General features: G+C 36.3%; 1 protein-coding gene and 1 long non-coding RNA gene across 3 annotated transcripts; one reads left to right on the top strand and one right to left on the bottom strand.

Moving 5' to 3' along the window:
* The first annotated feature begins 1,969 nt into the window (after nucleotides 1-1,969).
* LOC146737968 (uncharacterized) lies at nucleotides 1,970-19,506 on the top strand. Of its 2 annotated transcripts, XR_014930719.1 has the most exons (7): nucleotides 1,970-2,131; nucleotides 2,415-2,466; nucleotides 15,063-15,188; nucleotides 16,525-16,677; nucleotides 16,909-17,061; nucleotides 17,172-17,337; nucleotides 18,289-19,506. It is a non-coding gene; the product is annotated as an uncharacterized LOC146737968 (long non-coding RNA). The 2 variants fall into 2 exon arrangements; XR_014930718.1 differs by having other exon boundaries at nucleotides 17,172-19,506.
* A 289-nt stretch (nucleotides 19,507-19,795) lies between these two features.
* Nucleotides 19,796-20,641, bottom strand: LOC144353381 (uncharacterized). Its single transcript, XM_078009956.1, has one exon. It carries the CDS (start codon nucleotides 20,639-20,641, stop codon nucleotides 19,796-19,798), a length of 846 nt encoding a protein of 281 aa, XP_077866082.1.

Below are 20,641 nucleotides of genomic sequence, written 5' to 3' on the forward strand. Positions count from 1 at the left end.
ACCCTTTTTCATCTCCAATTTTTTGAAAAGTCACGTTTTAAATGGTACCTATGTTTCATTTTCAGGGATCACCCTGGGGAGGCTATGAATAATAATATAACCATAAACGCAAAACTGTAAAGCAGCATGATGTCTTTCGCAAATTTAGTGATCCAACTTTTCGTTTGAAATACCAATCAAATCAGCAAATGAACATATCGCATTTTTTTTACTCCAGGAGGTATATTCATAGCAATGCCACTTATCTTACCGAAATTGGACTAGCATCATTCATATTTAGGACAGGTCTGAAACAAGTCTGATTTCCGTATTTGGGACATGCTTGTTTCAAACACTTTATATACGCGCACACGTTTTGGTCATGAATGCGTTTGCTACAAAAACACATATGTTTTGGGCATGTTTAGAGCTACACTAAAACTTTTTATGTAAACATTTCAAACATGATTGGTCATAATGAAGAAAGAAACTCTGACATCAGTATGAACATTCAGAAAAATTTCAGCGAAACGAAATGAACAAAAAAAATTATTAATCCAAAGCACAATGGGTCATATTAATCACATTTTGAAGTTCCCAATGATAACAACGTTTGCGTTGGTGATTTGTATAGGAATTGTCGTATATTTATATTCATATTCATTAGCTTCATTACATAATGAAGAATGGAAACTATGACAAGAAGTTACCCACGTTGAGGTGAAAACAAACAAACTAAAGACTTTTTTGTTTTGGTACAATATTAGTAGCATGGGTTAAATAGTGTTATGTTTATTATGTGTCAGATAAACCCATCAATAATTAAAGTAAAAAAAAATTCACTGTTTTCTGACCGAACGTGCACATGTATACTGTGTTTTTAACAATCGAACAGCAAAAATGTTATATATAAGCACATGTCCCTATTCTCGTGTATAAATTCAATACATGAATCCGTTAATGTTGCATTCCAGAACGAAAACAAAGTATACTGTGGATATTACAGAACAACTACAGACAACCAATTCTTTTATGAACATCACACGGATTGAAAAGCAAACGAAAAACACCAAAATAGGTCGGTGATATCATGAAACAAACTAAAGAACAAAATAACACAATGACAGAACAAAAAATACACTACAAAACATGTATGTATCATCAGTGTCTTACTTTACTTATTTGTTTATTATAAATATATGATTCGTCGACAGAAGACGTGCGCCATTGTTGGCAATATTGTTAGCGAGAGTTAATCAAACACCAGCAAGATTTCAAACCGTTTTATTGGGCAAACGAAATCTGGAAAATAGTTAAAATAAAAAGCATGATCATTTGAATACTGTTTTACAAGACTGATTGGAGGTAATACAGATGGCGCGAAAGTATTCAAAAATCTGTTTTTGGCTGTTGTCATGTCAACGGTGGCCCAGAATGTTTTTGCAGATGATAATTCCCAACTAGATTGAAGGTGTGACCTGCCTGCCAAGTTTGAGAGAAACCGGCCAAGTCAAAATAAATCACACAAGCATTAATACGTGAAGACACTGAAATTCACTCACTAACAAATTATTTTAAGAGCAACCCCATTTCCAAATAGAAAAAAAAGTCCTGAGTTACCTGTGGCAGTTTATAATAATACTACTAGCTCAATTTACCATATAAATAAAGTATTACAATAAATAACCACATGTTAAAACGTTGGTGTTCAAATGAATATGTGTTTTTGTGTGTTGGCCTCTCATGCATTAAATTGTGGATTTTTTCACACGTAATCTGCAGATCACAGCGTCCATCTTTTGTTGTTATAATGGTTTTATTTTCAAAATAATTCTAGGTAGGTCATTTGAATGTGTGTTTGTCTACCATGTTTAGTTTTCCCTCGTGTTATGCGATTTAGTCTGACCTCCATTTGTTGTGATACATTTTACCAGTTGCTATAAATAGTTCAATCCGCTTCAATATAATATAGTGAATATACTTCGATGAGTAAATGGCGGAAGACGAGAGCTGTGTGGGACAACTGGTTGGCGTAGAAGACAGTGATATTATCACCACAAATCATGAGCAGCAATCGGGACAATATCAAGTATATAAGCAAATATGGTTCGTTGCTTTTCTCGTGGTATTGCTAAATCTGTCAAACCAATTGGTATGTAATTAACGGGAAATGAATGATAATAACAATATTTCATTTTTGATTATATACAATGTAAATGAATGTTAATTGCAATTTTACTGGCTTATTTTATTCATGGTAGGCTTGTAATGTGTTATTAGAGTGCCGTGTTTCTCCTTCACAACAAAAATGCAATATTGGACTGACTGATAGAGATAATTAAAACATTATTGCAACAGGAGTCATATAAATGAGAAATATAACACTGAATAATTAAATATGTCATGTATGTATGTATGTATGTTCTCTACTCCAGACGTACGTACACCGAGCTCCTGGAAAATCGCTGAAAACACCGTTTTTACAAAGTCAGTGAGTTTTTATTTCTATACATAGTTATTTGTAAATATCTTGTTGTTACTTTGGTTATCGTTTTGAGCGTTTTAGGCATAAGTCTGCCTCTTACTTTGCGTTTTATATTTTTTGGTGCTGGTGCTGGTGTCGTGGTCTGCCACGTCAACAAGCAAGATGGCTGCCCGCAGGGTAAAACCGCTTTTGAGTTTGACTCGAAATCATGGTGTCAAATGCGAGTCGGTGAGCGGGGTTCCAATTGAAACCTACGTTGACTCAATTTCCAAAATAGTAGGGGCAGAAAAAATTCTTGCTGCCTCGAGAGCTAATGGTAATGTTATTGTTTTTTTGGATTCTGTTCAAACAGTGGAACAGGTGTGTGCGTCTGGGATTACAGACATTGGTGACACTTTTGTTTATGTAGAACCGCTGATGAAACCAGCGACTAAGGTTGTACTTTCTGGAGTACCGCCATTTATTCCAAATACTTTACTTGAAGAGCAGTTGAAAAAATATGGTAAAATTGTAAGCTCTATACGATTGATACCACTGGGTCTGAAGAAACCTGAGCATCGTCACATTTTGTCTTTTCGAAGACAGGTTTACGTTATCACTGATCAAAGCAAGCTTGAAGGTATGTTTCTTGTTGTTCATAATGAACGGACCTATAGAATTTACCTTTCTACTGATGAGCCGATATGCCATAAATGCCTTCGTAAAGGACATATTCAGCGGAATTGTCCAAACAATATTGACCGCACCACGTTGCAAGAAAATTCACCATCTGTAAATCAAAATACAATCTCTGTAACGCAAAACCGTTCTGAAACAGGAACGCATTTAATTAATGAGTCTGAAACAAATAATGGTAATAAAAACGATATGGAAACACAGATCACGGAAAACGGAGTACAACATAAAATCGGTACAATAAATGAAATGACCACTACTGAAAATGGTAATAAAAATTCCGATGACGTACAAAATGAAATCGGAGATTCTAATGAAATAATAACTACTATAAACAGTAAACAAAAATCCGTTGAAGCAGCTGAGCAGGCAAAAACAAACAAAGAAACCGAAAACAATGGAAACGTGAATGTCACAGACACCTTCTCAACGGAAGACAATGGTGCTGCTATGGAAACGCAATCAGGTCAATGCACTAGTGTTGAGTGCTCAACTCCTTTATCAGAAACTCAATCCATGTCTACATGTATTACTGGTGAGGAGGTGGTACGACCCCGCCCCTCATCCTCCTCTTTTCCTTTTTCTTTCGCGGAGGCTGTCTCACTTGACGTTTTTAATAAGGGTCATGCCTCTACAACTGAAACACAGGACGATACAGACGAAGTCGGATCAGTCTCCTCTGAAATGTCTGATCTGTCACAGTTGTTTGAGGGTGACGAAGACAGATTATTAGAGGACGATAAAATCACGTCCTTTCTAAAAGATTCATATAACTCAAAACGACTGGTGGAGGATGCTACAAAGTTCTGTTCTGATCTGCGCCTCCTAGTGCGCTCACTCAATCATTTCCGTAAAAACAAAGATATCCCTTCGAGGGAGAAAATACGTGTACAGCGACTGACGGCCAGGCTGTGGAAATATATTAAGGATGGTAAAAAAAAATTGTGAAAATAATGAAATTGACTCACCTGAAAGTGGAAGGACTAACGTAATAAATACGAAACGTGGTCTTTCCACTGCACGAGGAAAGAAACAACGAGTTAAACACAATTAAACGATATATCATTGTCTCACTAATAAAATACATTGTAAATATATAATGGGTAGTATCTATGTGTGCATTATCTTACTATCTCTAATGGCTAATATCAAAGCAACTACCTGGAATATAAGAGGTTGTCGTGATGCGTACAAACGCTATCAAGTCTTTAACTTTCTTAAATTAAACCATCCAAGCAATGTCTACTTTCTGCAGGAGACGCATACATTACCTTCCGATGAAGGTAGATGGCAAGTTGTATGGCGAGGGCCAATGTTTTTTTCCCATGACAATTCACACTCTTCTGGTGTCGTAATCTTGATTAATCCAAGGTCAAAGGTCGAAGTCTTCTCTGTGAATAATTTATTGGCTGGTCATTTATTGCATGTTCATGCGGAGCTTGATGGTAATTCTGTTCACCTAATAAATATGTACGCACCAACTAGTGGGACTGAAAGGTTGGAATGTTTCAGGTTGCTCAAAACTTTATTAAATGGTTTGAACACGGACACTGTCATCATGGCAGGTGATTTTAACTGTACTGTGGATCCCACTATGGACAGGTGTAATAATCCAGAGCCACACCGACCTTCTTCAGAATTTCTGTGCAATGTTATAAAAGCATTTAAACTGACTGATGCATGGAGGCACGCCAATACAGGTTCAAAACAATATACATGGAGCCGTAATGACACGCACTCCAGATTAGATATGTTTTTCGTGTCGAAATCAGTGGCGTCTAGAATAAGCCAAGCAACAATTCAGTCACATTACCAGTTTTCTGATCACTGTCCTGTAACTCTCACACTATCACTCAAAAACATATCAAACCGAAACCCAGTGTGGTCCTTCAATGTTAGTCTTCTGGACGATGAAGAATATTGTGATATACTCCAACAATACTGGTTGTCATGGCGTAAGCAAAAGTCTCGATTCCAGTCAATTCAGTTATGGTGGGATACAGGCAAACGTAACATTCAGCTACTTACAAAACAATACACTTCAAAACTTAGTTGTAATCACCGTACAGTTAAACATAACTTACTCAATGAAATTGCAGATCTGGAAAAAAACGCAAATAATAACCCTGTACTTGAATGGGCGTTAAATGAAAAGAAAGAATTGTTGGAAAATATGGTCCGGTATGAAACAAAAGGCGCGGCGATCAGAGCGCGCCACCAAGTGTTAAACGAAAATGACACCCCGTCGTCCTTTTTCTTTGACCTTGAAAAACATAAAGGCGGCAAAAAGGTCATTTCCCAACTCCATAGTCAAGATGGCACTGTTACTGATGACCCCCCAAAAATGTGCAAAATTGCTAAACAATTCTATACAGATCTCTTTTCACCAGACCCTGTTTCCACCCACTGTCAGAACGTTATGTTAGAGGGGCTTCCGCAACTTTCCACTGAAAACAAAGACAAATGTGACTCACTACTAACCTATGATGAACTTACTAAAGGTGTAAAACTCCTGGCAAATGGTAAAACCCCTGGCATCGATGGCCTGCCAGGGGAGTTTTACAAACATTTCTGGCAAGTGTTAGGGCCTGACTTGTTTGAAGTTCTTAGTACCTCACTTGAAGAAGGCGTTCTACCAACATCTTGTCGCAGAGCACAGATCACACTACTACCCAAAACTGGTAACAATAATTTGTTAAGCAACTGGAGGCCAGTCAGCCTTCTTTGTGCTGACTACAAGATACTTACAAAATCGTTATCTATCAGGCTCCGCTCTGTTCTCAGTGACATAATCCACGTGGACCAGTCCTATTGTGTTCCGGGAAGGCAAATACACGATAATATTAATTTGATACGCGATATCATTGATTATACAAAATTCAATAACAGTCCGCTGGCGTTGGTTTCATTGGACCAGCGGAAGGCTTTCGACCGGGTCCACCACGACTATCTTTTCAGGACCCTAGACGCTTTTGGCTTCGGTGAAACTTTTATTAATTACACCCGCCTCATATACTCAGGCACACAGAGCCTAATTAGAATAAACGCATCACTTACCAATCCAGTCGGCTTCTTACGTGGTATACGACAGGGCTGTAGCCTCAGTGGGCAATTATATACCATTGTGATTGAAACTCTTTTGCATAAAATAAGAACACAGAGTGGGATACAAGGTATTAAAATATGTGAAAGGCAAGTTAACCTTTCTGCTTATGCAGATGATGTCAGCTTGTTTCTGACGGACAACCACGACTTTGACAAACTAGAATACTGGTTAAATATATACGAAAACGCAAGTAATGCATGTATTAATTTTACAAAATCACAAGGTCTGTGGCTTGGGAAATGGAGGTTCTGTGACGATAAGCCACTCAACATAAAATGGAACAGCGATGGCTTAAAGATCCTTGGTATATACTTTGGCAATACATCCGACTTTGAAAACAACAACTGGATAGGAATAACTGAAAAGGTGGAAGCCAAGCTTGAAAGGTACAATAAATACGCGCCATACATGTCTTATAGGGGGCGCACTTTAGTTGTTAATAATATAATCATGCCAAAGCTGTTATACAAATTCGTATCATTGTGTCCGCCCAAATCATTGATACAAAAGCTACAGAACCTTTTTTTAAACTTTTTGTGGCAAGGTCGCCACTGGACAAAGAAAGAAACACTTTACTTACCTGTGAATGAAGGCGGGAAAGGACTGATAGACTTGTTAACACGTGTTTCCACTTTCCGGCTTCAATACATACAACGGTACCTGTATTCAAACTCTGATCATCCATCTTTTATTTTTACTGATTACTTCCTGCAAAAAATTCAAAATTTAAATTACAGTAAACAAATATTTGTAACAACATACCCACAAATCAACCGTAACACGCCTGTCTTTTACCGAGAACTTCTCAACCTATGGTTCTCACTTCCATGTAAGAGAAAGACAGGTCCGTCTAGTTATTGTGATATTCTTCAGGAACCTTTGTTTTTCAACCCACTTTTACAGCATTATCTGCGAAAACAACCATTACACTTGCGCCACTTTATAGAGGCCGGCATAACTAAAGTTGGCCAATTGCTCAAGAATGGTGTATGGCTAGACACTGATATCCTTCACAATAAAATATCTATATACTCAAAGCGGGTGCTAAATTTAGCACTCGATGTAATAATGAAAGCCATTCCCACACAGTGGAAAAAAATAATTAAAAACAGTCAAGACCCGAGTACACCTGCTAGTACTGGTGACCCCAGGTATTCGTTCGACATTGTACATGAAGATGAAGAAAACGATGTCCTCCTGAATTATCCTCTGTACAAAATCGAAAAAGGAACACTTTACAAATTTTTAGTTTTTTTACAATATATCAAGCATCCAAATATACAGGTAACCACTGAGTGGCATGATGTCTTGTCCCTCCCGTCTGATACGAAATCCAACTTTGGAAACAGCTATTTGTCACCCACACGAAAGAAGGATGGGGATTTGCAGTGGCGGATAACGCGTGGCTGCTATCCTACTGGTGTGTTTTTGCTACGGTCAGGTATAAGGGACTCAAACAAGTGTCCATTCTGTGGCGAGGTCGATGACCTCTCCCATATATTTCTAGAATGCGACAGATTAGCTCCTCTACACGGTACCCTTAAGAATATCATAAACATATTACAAGACCACCAAAACGGTATCCCTCTTACGTGGTATTTATTTGGCCCGCCCACACCAAGACGAATAACCAACGAGCACAGATTGTTATGCTACCTATTTACAACGGCCAAGGTGGCCATACACGTTACGCGCTATAACAAGCTTAAAGATCTTGACCAAACTGATGCATTACTGTACTTTAAAACTAGGATTAGAAATCGGTTGAAAAATGAGTTTAACTACTATCTGCTCAGCAATTCCATTCAATTATTCACCGATCTATACTGCATCAACAATGCCATCGCCATAGTAACTGACAAACAGCTGGAAATAGCAGACGGAATCACCTGAAGATGGAATCCGTATACAGTGCTACAACTTACCGAGATGACCACATGCCAACCATATTACAATGGAAAAGACTACCTCAAATCGATAAAGAAGACCGTTATTATTTTCATATGAACTTTAGTTAACTCAGTTATTAAACGCTATTGTTACTACTTTGTTAATTATTCATTTATACAACTCGTTATTTTGTTTACTCGTATCATGTTATTCCGTTGTGTTAACTTCAACTTTTACTGTATAATCGTTACCTACCTTACCTTTTAATTCGTAATCATTCGTTTATCTTCTTTATCGATTTTAGCTAACTTTCCACTCGCGAGTTTAGCGAGTTTTAATTTGTAAATACGTTTTTTATTTTTTATTGAGGAATAAAAATCAGAAATGTATGTATGTATGTATGTATGTATGTTTCCTCCAGTAGGACGTGCTGCAAACAAGCTCCACAAATTTTGTGACTTTTCATGCGACACAAATCTAAGTTTTACGTTTATTTGGTTTCTTGTCTTTTATTAATAGTTTCTCGTTCTGATTTTTCCTTTTATTGTGGTTTTAGGCGTAAATCCGCCTGGTTTCATTCCATTTTCAGTTTTTGCTCTGGCGGACTTGCCGAGTTGGCAAGATGGCCGCCGCCACGATTCATTCTCAACGTGGCAATCCTTTTACTGGGTTAACACGCAACCACGGCGTCAGGTGCGAGTCAGTGCCTGGCATTAGTATTGAATCGTATGCAACTGCTGTTGCAAATATTGTTGGTCCGGCAAAGGTTTTAGCCGCTTCTCGAGTTAATGGCAGTGTATTGATTTTTCTCAGTTCACTCGATGACGTGGACAGTGTTTGCACTAATGGTCTGTCAATTGGAGACTTGTTTATTTACTCAGAACCGCTGGTTAAACCAGCGACGAAGCTTGTGTTGTCCGGGGTTCCTCCCTTTATTAACAACACGACCCTGGAAAATAAATTAAAAATAATATGGGCGCGTTGTTAGCTCATTACGGTATATTCCACTTGGTTGCAAAAATACGGACTTAAAACATGTAAAGTCATTCCGTAGGCAAGTCTATGTCATTACGGACCAGGACAAAATTGACGATCTCATCATCTTAAAACATGAAAATCGACTATACAGAATTTATGTGACATCGGACGATATTATCTGTAACAAATGTCTTAAAAAAGGACACATTCAGAAAAATTGTCGTTCAAACGACGTGTCTGCGAATAATACTACAAATACAGTTGACGAAAGCCGTCAACAAAATTCTAATGTAAATACTACTGTGAAAAACACTACCAGCTTAACTAGTGAAACAAACACAACCATACATAAAACAAATAACAATGATGTAAACGATCAACAGAATCGAACCATAAACAAACATACACAAAAAAACAAATGATAAGCCTAATGCAAATAATTCCATTGAAAACGATATTACTGAAAACAATATAGACCCCGACACTGAGGTCATCGAAGCTGTTAAAAATATTATGGATGAACCCTGGCAAAATCCGATTGACGTGGACACATTTGCTAATGACACTCAAAATAAATCAATAATTAAAGATATCAATAATGATGTTGAAAATAATTAAACTAATAACGTGAACATTGTGAATAAAAAACACAAGTCTGTTGTACATGCAAACGATAACGAGAATGACTTTCCTGATTCTCAAAATCAACTAAAAATAGTATGGATACGACCGACGTAGTAACTGATGATTCTTCAATCGGTATGGATGGCATAAATACCATTGAGGAGTCGGTACTAAACCGGCCTTGTCCGTCACTCAGTCTGCTGTAGAGGTTTCTTTTGCAACTTCAGGTTCCCCTTCCTTTGCCTCTGTGGTGGCCTCAACCTCTGGTCCAGTCTCACAATTTATTGATGTCTTTGACAGCAAGTTTGACGAACATGGTAGCCCCCCCCCCCCTGATGATGGGGATGATGCAGAGTCCATCTCATCAGACATTTCTGATATATCTCAAATGAGTACTAGTGATTCAGCTAAAGACAAACTGTTAGATCAAGCGTCGGTGTTGGCTTTCATTAAAAAGTCATATAACAACAAAAGAATTGTTGAATTCGCACTTGGTTTTTGCTCCGACCTTGCTTTACTTATCAGGTCTATCATTAATGTTAAAAAAAATGTCGAAATGCCAATCAAAGATAAAGCACGTGTTATGCGCATGCTTTCTAGACTGAAGTCTCACTATAAAAAAACAATTAAAAACAAAGAGATTGCTATAAGCGCACATGACAAATGGGACAATGACATACTGAACGTACGCCGTGGTCTACCTTGCAAGCAAGGTGGTGGAAAACCAAAGCACTAACACAATGTTTTGAATATTGTTCTGACCTTGCATATCATTATGAATTGGTTTGTCTTATTCTGTCTTTGTCTGCTCATAGCTAATGTTTCCTGTGTTACATGGAATATCCGAGGCTGCCGGGATTCACTTAGGAGATACCAAATGTTTCATATTCTAAAATCCAGTTATAAAAGTGATTTCTATTTTCTACAGGAAACGCACACAATTGCTTCTGATGAGCACACTTGGAAAGTTGTATGGCGAGCGCCTGCGTTCTTCTCTCATGAAAGCACACATGCTTCTGGTGTTACAATTTTGTTTCATCCAAATAAAAATATAAATGTTCTCAACATTACCAACACCGTCCCTGGTCGCTTGCTTCATTTGCACGTCGAAATTGATGGTTCTCGGTTTCACTTGGTCAGCGTATATGCTCCCACTGTGGGTGTGGAGCGTGTTGCTTTCTTTGCCTCACTAAAACATTTGTTAAACGGGCTTGAGTCCGACCCTATTATCATGGGGGGAGATTTCAACTGTACGCTAAACCCCAATATGGACAGGTTTAACAAACACGAACCTCACCAACCATCATCTGCCTTGCTTCTCAATATCACTACACGGTTTAAACTCACTGACTCATGGCGTCACTTTAATCCAACAGCTAAGCAGTTTTCATGGTCAAGCAATCAGTCGAAATCACGACTCGATACTTTTTATATTTCAAAGTCTATGATCACTAGGATAAAGCATGTGTATATAAAACAACACTTTGACTTCTCAGACCACGCCCCCGTTATTATAAACTTGTCATTCACAAAAATATTTAATCGAAATCCCGTCTGGATATTTAACACAAGTCTGTTACACGATGATGAATATTGTGAAATTTTATCCGAGTACTGGCTCCAATGGCGGAAGCAGAAACCACGTTTCACTCATATTCAAACATGGTGGGACATGGGAAAAACTAATATAAAAGAACTAACAAAACAATACACCGCCAAGCTGTGCAACAACTATAGAAATATCAAAAATGAACTTTGTCGGGAAATAACTGAATTGGAGAATGATATCAACAATAATCCATCTCTTCAGGAAAAACTCACTACAAAACAGGCACTATTAAATGAATTTATTAAAACTGAATCTAAGGGTGCTGCAATTAGGGCCAGACATAAAGTGCTTAATGAGAACGATGCGCCTACATCTTTCTTTTTCAATGTTGAAAAACGTAAAGGCAGCAAAAAAATCATGACACAACTTGAAAGACCAGACGGGTCAATCACGGAGTCGCCTGTTGTTATGAGGAGCATTGTTAAAGATTTTTATTCTAACTTATTTAAACCGGATCCCATCTCTCTTGATGCACAAAACACCATACTTGAAGATCTCCCCCAACTATCTGCCAACTCAAAAGAAAGTTGTGATGCCCCGTTAACTTTTGACGAACTGTCAAAAGGCGTCAAACTTTTAGCAACCGGCAAGTCGCCTGGTATTGACGGGCTTCCGTGCGACTTCTATAAACACTTTTGGACCATTTTGGGTCAGGATCTTTTTGAGGTATTTTCAGCCTCAATCGACGATGGAAGTACCGTTATCGTGCCGCAGGGCGATTATAACACTACTTCCTAAGAAGGGCAATAATAATCTTCTAAAAAATTGGCGGCCAGTCAGTCTTTTGTGTTCGGATTATAAAATCCTGACTAAAACTATTTCACTCAGACTAAAACATGCACTTCCCGAAATAATACATATAGACCAATCTTACCTCGTACCCGGTAGACAAATTTTTGACAATATTAATCTTGTGCGTGATGTAATTTCATACTCAAATCTCACCAACACACCACTTGCAGTCGTCGCCTTGGATCAACAAAAGGCCTTTGATCGGGTTCACCATGATTATTTATTCAAATCTCTGCAGTCATTCGGCTTTGGTGGTAATTTTATTAAATACATTCGTCTAATTTACTCAGCTACACAAAGTCTGGTACGGGTGAATGACGCCCTCACAAGTCATGTTAGTTTTCTCCAAGGTATTCGTCAAGGATGCTCTTTAGGATGCTCATAGAACCACTCCTACATAAAATAAGAACAAGTCAAATTCAAGGTATTAAGATACAAAATTCCGGTGACAAGCGAATGACATTAGCTTTTTTATAACAAACAACAGTGATTTTCATAAACTGAGTCACTGGTTAAGAGTATATGAAAATGCAAGCAATGCTTGCATTAACTATACCAAATCCCAGGGTCTATGGGTTGGTAGCTGGAAATCACGCACTGATACACCACTCAACAGTAGCTGGAATAATGAAGGTTTAAAGGTTCTCGGCGTGTATATTGGAAATAATTCTGCGTTCTTTGATAAAAACTGGATAAAAGTGGTCAATAATACCAGAGCCAAACTTGAGTGGTGGGAAAAAATTGCACCCTTGATGTCTTATAGAGGGCACACTCTAGTTGTCAACCAGATCGTTGCGTCTAAATTGATTCATAAATTTGTTTCCTTATGTCCGCCTAACAAGATCATTGATGAGCTTCAAGAGCTGTTTCTAAACTTTTTTTGGAATGGTCGACACTGGATTCGTAAAGAAATTGTTTATCTCCCAGTCAGGGAGGGTGGCCAAGGATTGATTGACCTCCATACTCGCATATCTTGTTACCGCCTAAATTACATTCAACGATATTTGTATCTGGTCTTAACCACCCCTGCTTCACTCTCACACATTATTACATGCAACAGATACAACAACTTAATTATGACAAACAAATATTTGTAATCATCCCTCCAGAAACTACCACTAATACCCCAATGTTTTATCGCGACTTGTTGCGCATATGGCATTCAGTACCAATAGTCCGAAAATGTAGGCCAGACACTTTTGAAAAGATCTGCTAAGAACCCATCTTTCAAAACCCGCTAATTGTGCATCACCTACAAAAAACACCGTTAAAACTGGTGCATTTCAAAGAAGCCGGAATTACTAAGGATGGAGACTTGATAGATGACAGTGGCTGGTTAGAGCCCGAATACATTCACGGCCTTGTACCCATTTATTCAAGGCGAATTTTAGATATCGCTCTTGATGTGGTAAAAAGGGCAATTCCGTTAGAATGGAAATATAGTCTGAATGGCGGACCTAAGCCGGACGACCCGAAATTGCTCAATACATATCATTGTGAGATTATAAATAGAGCCGATGACCAGGGAGTGCTTTTAAATTATCCTCTATATAAACTTGAAAAGGGTTCGCTCTATAAATGTCTAGTATCCCTAGAAAATACAACAACTAATGAAGATCCACTTCATGGTATAGTTTGGACAGATATTATGTCCCTTCCACCAGATATAAAACCAAATTTGATAGATACGTATGCAACACCAATCCTTAAAAAGGACGGAGACCTACAGTGGCGATTATTATACGGCGCCTATCCAACAGGTGGCTTTCTACGAAAATCCTACATTCGAAATTCAGATAAATGTCCATACTGCAATGATAAAGATGATTTGTTGCACATTTTTCTGGAGTGCCCTAGGCTGTTACCTTTGTTTAAAGCACTAAATGATGTAATATCAGTATTTCTTGAAATAGATCATATTCCTATTCACTGGTACTGCCTTGGCCCAACCAGAGAAAAACGTACTTCATCTATACATCAACTACTATGCTACCTGCTAAATACCGCTAAAGTAGCCACCCACATCACACGGTATAACAAGTTAAAAGAAATAGAGCCAACCGATGTACTAGAGTGCTTCAAAACAAGAGTAAGAACAAGAATAGTGCCCGAATTCAAGTTTCACCTACTGCATAATTCCATTGAAACGTTCAAGATAGAGTTTTGCGAAAACAGCGCCATCGCCGACGTAGTAGGGGACCGTCTTCTGTTCACTGATGCAATAACGTAACGACTACCTGTAAAATTTTAACATATGGAAAACATTAAAGATCAATATTTCCTTTTATATCGCACTACGTATGCTTTTTAAACTTTATCTGAAATAATGAACTGATCAAACTTTTTAACTGTAACGCTTCGCAAGTTTTTCTGAGCATCGATATATATCGTTTTAACATATTTAAATAATAACGAAATACTTGCACATTGATGTATACAACATATATTTTTAAGCAGTAACAAATGTAAACTCTGAAATGTACAAAATTCTTTAATACTTGAGTAATATAAATCAGAAATGTATGTATGTATTAATAGTTATAATGTGATGTATGTACCAATTATAATTCACATACATACAGTTATAACAATTTGTCTTTGTTAAAAACAACAAGTGTGTTAGCTTCATTTAGTACAGTATCCATGCATCCGCACCGGTCTTCTTTCTGAAAATCGTTGGATTGAATGAAGATTGTTGCTGCTCAATACAATTCTCTAATTATGAAAAGTGAGCGAAACGTTGTATTTTACACTTGAATCATGTGAGAAAAACCTAGCACTGAAAACAATGACATTTTGACAGTTGATGCAAGTAATGGCGAATCTACAACAAAACAGTATTATATATTGCAATATCTTAAAGGCTTCTAAGTCACTACGTCAATAGTTATTGGTTTGTATATATGATTCTCATTTTCCTTTAGTTGATAATTCCCGCTTTACTTGGTGCAGTCCTAACAACATTTGGTTTGCATAGCAGTGTACCACCATCCCCACCTTCAGCTAGTGCATCTGGAGATACACAACCATTCTGGACTGGTTTAACACAGGTAAGTATTACAACAAAAACTGATTAAATTTCATTAAACATATCATATATATGAATAGATAGCGCAATGACTCATGTGTTTTTACTAACCGCACATGAGTGTCTGACTTTATTGTTGCACATGTTTTATTTGATGGGACAGCTACGAATTCAGGAAAAAATCCAAAGAAACGCTTATTTTAATAATCTCACATAACTTCATTGACACATTTAATCTGTTGTAGATAAAGTGTTTTCAATGATTACAAATACGGCGGGAAAGCACGGGTTGAATGTTATATGTATTATAGAAATTCAGGGGTAGTCATTTGTTTGTATTTTGGCATTATGCTAAAAATAGTAAGTATGAACAGAAGAATTTGTAACTGTAACATTTTCGATTTTTATTTAAATTTAAATTTAGATTTTAAAAATCAAGCAATATTGGATTTTTGTCGTAGCTTACGGTTTGGGAGGTGCTTTAGGCATTAGCTTTGGGGTGTTATATGAAGAAATGGTGTTTACCCATGAATATACGCCTGTATTTATATATATATATATAAACAACGCGATACATATACTTAAATTATAAAGGACGAGTTATTCAATGTTGCTGCATTTATTCACAAACCAAGAATCAACGTTCCATATTTGTTATATTAATATTTTTGAGAATTATTTATAAACACTTCGTATATAATCAGAAAGGTGTGTAAATTATAATTTGTATTAATATATCATGCAGCAAAATGCACTATTCATAAATAAAGACTACTACTTATTAAATAAGCTCGTCATTTGTGAATAATGAAACAGATTCGTGTATTTTCATTGCTAAATAAATTCGAATAAGCTCACTGAATGTAAAAAAGAGCATAATTGCGATTTGACGAATATACCACAAGAAAACTATGAACGTTACCGGAGTTTTTTTATAAATGAATATGACATGCTGGAATTGTACAGGGTCTTTGTATAGAAAAAATCTCAATATCGATATAGTTGATATGCTCTCTGCATATTCATGACCCGGTAGTTGAAAGCCAAAACAGCGCCGTGTTAAAAAATCCGTTGTATCACACCGTTGTTACATATTGCTCTGAACAGCAAGAAAAAAAAGTGACATCCTTGTACATGCGCTTTCCTACATGTTAGACGATACACTGAATTTGCTGGTAACATAGGCACAATGATAGGGCAGTCACGACTTCATGCTCGAGTTTGACCCACAAAAAATACAATGTAATTTTAGAGTAATGTAAAACAAAACAAAATTTCAGTGAGGTGTGAACATATTTTGATGCATGAAACAGGAAACAATCCATGGTAATTTTTTAAACATTATTTCCTTTTTACAGACATTTACAGGTTGGGTTTCAGCTTTTAATATTGGGATTGGCATTATTGGTTCTCTGGCAGCTTGAATATTTGTGGATAGAACAAAACTCTTTGAAGAGACTGCAAAAGTTACTTTATCTCTTGGTGTAGTTTTTTCATCACTATCGATGACGGTGAGACACTTTTGACGAATCTAAAATACTTATTTGAATGCCGAATATTTATTTGATTGTTTTTTATATTGCATATTTGTATTGTTGTTAACACGTACATATACAATCCCGAGACTATAATAGGAATAAGTATGTTGAAAGAGCTGTAATCAACTAATCATATTCAGTCAGCAATATATTTTATTTTAATATATATAATTTTGTTTTTTGTCGGCTTTTTTTGCTCGCCAGGTTTCTTGCATTCCGCACCAAGAAGTTCTTATTATAATATTTTCTATACTCAATGGTTTTAAGTGCCGCGTATCCTGTTAGTGTTGAATTGTTGGTGGAAAATACTTATCCTTAAGCAGAGACTACCTCACTGGGAATCTTAGAGATCATTTCGTGAGTGAAATATTCTCATTATATTTCAAATGTAGTTTTTCTGAAGAACCCGTATTACATTATTTACAATTATTAACTTGTGTTGCAAATAATATATCTTATTCACATAGATACACCATGAGTATACCCTCAACATTTATGTTCGAAGCCTTGAGTCAACCCATGACACCATACGAGGAAATACACCAGAAATGCACATTATCTCATCGCCTCCCTTCATATACTGGTAGTATATTATGAGGAAGTCAAATATCACACAACCTAAAGATATGACAAGTATAGTAACATAGTTACTAGTTACTCTAGTTACATGGTTATAGTTGCAGTGATTTACTTATAACAAAGTAATAACAAAGTGCAGCACAAAATATAATGAGGCCTCAGAATGTATTTGACTAGTATTGCCACCCACAAGTGGGTATATACTATGTTCATTGTATATTTATTTTAGATACATTTTTTGTTCTGAATTTTAATCCAATTAATACGGTTTCAGTGTCTGAAACCTACCACATCACATTTCATTTGTTATTCATATCTATTTATATATACATAAGCAACATATTTAGCCATTTCTAATATTGAAATTTTACTGTAAATATAATAACAGTACTGACGGTTCTCACTTATGCATTCTGTAAACGTTTTTTTGTTTCTGTTTCCCAGTATGCATAATTAAAACACCTGTAATCATTTTAGTACTTGTATAGATTCATCATATAGTTTGATATTCTAATCATATAGTGCAAAACATGCTATGATGGTGTATTCTGGTCTAGCCTCATTGCAAGCTATATGGATTATACTATTTTTCAAGTCTGAGAACCGAAGACTAAACACAGAGAAATCGCACAGTCTTATAACAGATTTACCAGAATCTGTACAAGAATCTACACACGTTCGGGCATAATGGAATAAGTTTCGAATGAATTATTGTTGCTGATGTTGTTTGATGTGATAATTGTCGTTGAATATAAAAACATTATGTTAATTATTATTCATGCTACGTGTGTACTAGTCTATTGTATTTACATCTGGAAACCATCTTTCGTTTAATTCGTGTTCGAAATTACTGGGCCTAAATAATATTTAAGTCACATTGTATTGACTTTATCATTTCAAGGTTTATAGACGTATCTCTGGTATCTCTCGTATGATCTGCCTCGTTCTTGGTAATGATAGTGCGATACAATCTCAGTAATTTGCCCAACATTTATTTATTCACAGCATTGATAAAAAGAGGCAGAGCTCATGCTACGTTACGAGAATAGAGAAGTCAGCTCAACAAGCTGAACAATTGTCTCGGATCAATACCCAATATCAAGCATTTGCCTGACCAAATGTTGAAAAGATTATCAAGACCTGTTTGTGTACACTTTCCTGTTCCATTACGGGTACAAGCTGCTCCATTCCGTGTTTTAATGATTTTGTATATCCATGATAGTGACACAAATGCATTGGTCAGTCAATCGTTTTATTATTGCAATTCATATTATGATTTACGCACTAAAACCCATTTCTTAAAAATAAATGACGTCATAATATAAATAACCAATTGTATTTTCACTAGAACGACAGCTATTTTAATATAGCCAAGTCTTTCACATACAAAATTAATAAACACAGAAATATTTGTGATGCCTTGTTTTCAGAAGACGGCACCATAATTATAATAATTTATAATATTTAATGTTGAGTGATGAGTGAGGGAAATGTTTAATTTCTTCAAAAGATATTTTTCATTAGTAAATGCCACCCTCATTCAACCGATTCTGAAAACTAGCCATTAAATATGATGTCGGAGATAGAAAGGTATGCTGAACAAATGTATTTCTTATTGCTGCCAATATTTCAAATTTGTATTGGGAGCAAACTGTGCCACCAAGCTGGTCGTTGTAGTGTTATGCTTCTTAAATAAATTTGTAAAATGAAGCAGAGTAAGTTTTAAAGATATTGGGTGTAAAATGTGAAGATGAAATAGTGTCCAACAAAGTAATTAGCAGATGGCAACAGTCACGTCTTATTGACACTCACGATCTTAGTTGGGTGGACCTTTTAATGTAATAGCGAGGACTTTTGAGATGGTATATTTAAATCATATTTTGTGGTGATTTGTTCATTTTCAATGTGTAGAAGCAGAATTTTCCAAGTGTATTGTAACAATGACTCGAGTGACTGTCAAATATGCCATGTTCTCCTTTCTTCCTCCTATTTGATGCAAGTATACATATTTATGAATTAATGAAATCTGAAATTGAGTGTTTTAAATTAATATGTAATATTACACAAATTATATAGCAAATTAATAATTATATAGCAATTAAGATATTAAAATTAAACTACATAATGATTTTTGACAATCAATGGTGTATTGTCTGTTGTACAGTTTGTATGTATCTATTTTGTATATCCTGCTTACAATAAATATCTAATGATACATGGAAATTGAGCAACGAGACTAAACATAACAAAATAAACACTGTGATACATATTCCCCTCTATATTAAACAACAACAACAACAACAACAACAACAACAAGAACTACTGTTACAACAAGTTGATTTGAAAACGATCATATCATTATCTTAGTAGGTAAAACACTATATAGACCCATTGATGCGAAATTACATTTGTAATCACTAAATCTCAAATTACTAAACTTCAAATCACTAACAAAAATTATTAAATAACACAATATGTTATACAGAAATGTGTAAAAAATAAATCAAATGTATTATTTTTGCTTTTCAAACTTCAACCATGCTATGTTAAAATCATTCTTTATCTGTCCCCCTAACTTTGTGGCACAGTTTTTAGCTAATGTATTTGTTGACTCGATATAAACATAAGGTAATTCCCCTGTTTGAGCAATTAGGACAGATAAAGTTGCCAATGTGATACTCGAGAACCCTCGTCGTCGGTACAAGGGTACACAGTACCCAAAATCTATTTCTCCCATTGGACTGTGAACTGACCAAGCTACTGGGTCGCCTCGCAAATTGTAGATAGCTACTGACATATATTTTTCAATTATCTTAGTAAAATTAAGAGAGATTGGGTCAAATGGAACGGAATCCAGCAGCAATGATCCGTGTATCGGTTTTAATGAACCTTTCCAAAAACCACTAGGAAGGGCTACATTTGCAATTTTCTCTAAACGATCCGTGTCCATCAAGGATACTAAACAATACTCTTCAATTGTAGTCAGGTAGAATCCTTTATTATTACAGATTTCTTTAACAACACCAATACATTTTTCTGGTACAGATTCAAACATAATTTGCTCATTTTTCCAGTTCAGCAGCCCTGGCGTAGTTAAAACAGTCTTCAGTCCAGAGTTACATGTTGAGTACGGTAGACACATTGATATAGGAGTCATATAATAATTATTCGATACTCCTACAACTGTTGTACACATATCAATTTCAGCGGTGTCAGTATAGACGTCGATACACGGCCATGAATTTCCTGTTCGGAGGCTGTTTTTAATCAACCAATACACTTGGCGAGAACCTGGCATCAACTCTCGTAAACGATGTAGGAGACTTGGTAGCGAACTCATGGTTCTTTTCACCGACAT

Source organism: Saccoglossus kowalevskii, chromosome 10 (genome assembly GCF_978046115.1).
Source record: "Saccoglossus kowalevskii chromosome 10, keSacKowa6.1, whole genome shotgun sequence".
NCBI lineage: Eukaryota > Metazoa > Hemichordata > Enteropneusta > Harrimaniidae > Saccoglossus > Saccoglossus kowalevskii.

Bases quoted from the DNA above. Each gene is read 5' to 3' on its own strand.
- LOC144353381 (XM_078009956.1), bottom strand. From the start codon at position 20,641: ATGTCGGTGAAAAGAACCATGAGTTCGCTACCAAGTCTCCTACATCGT.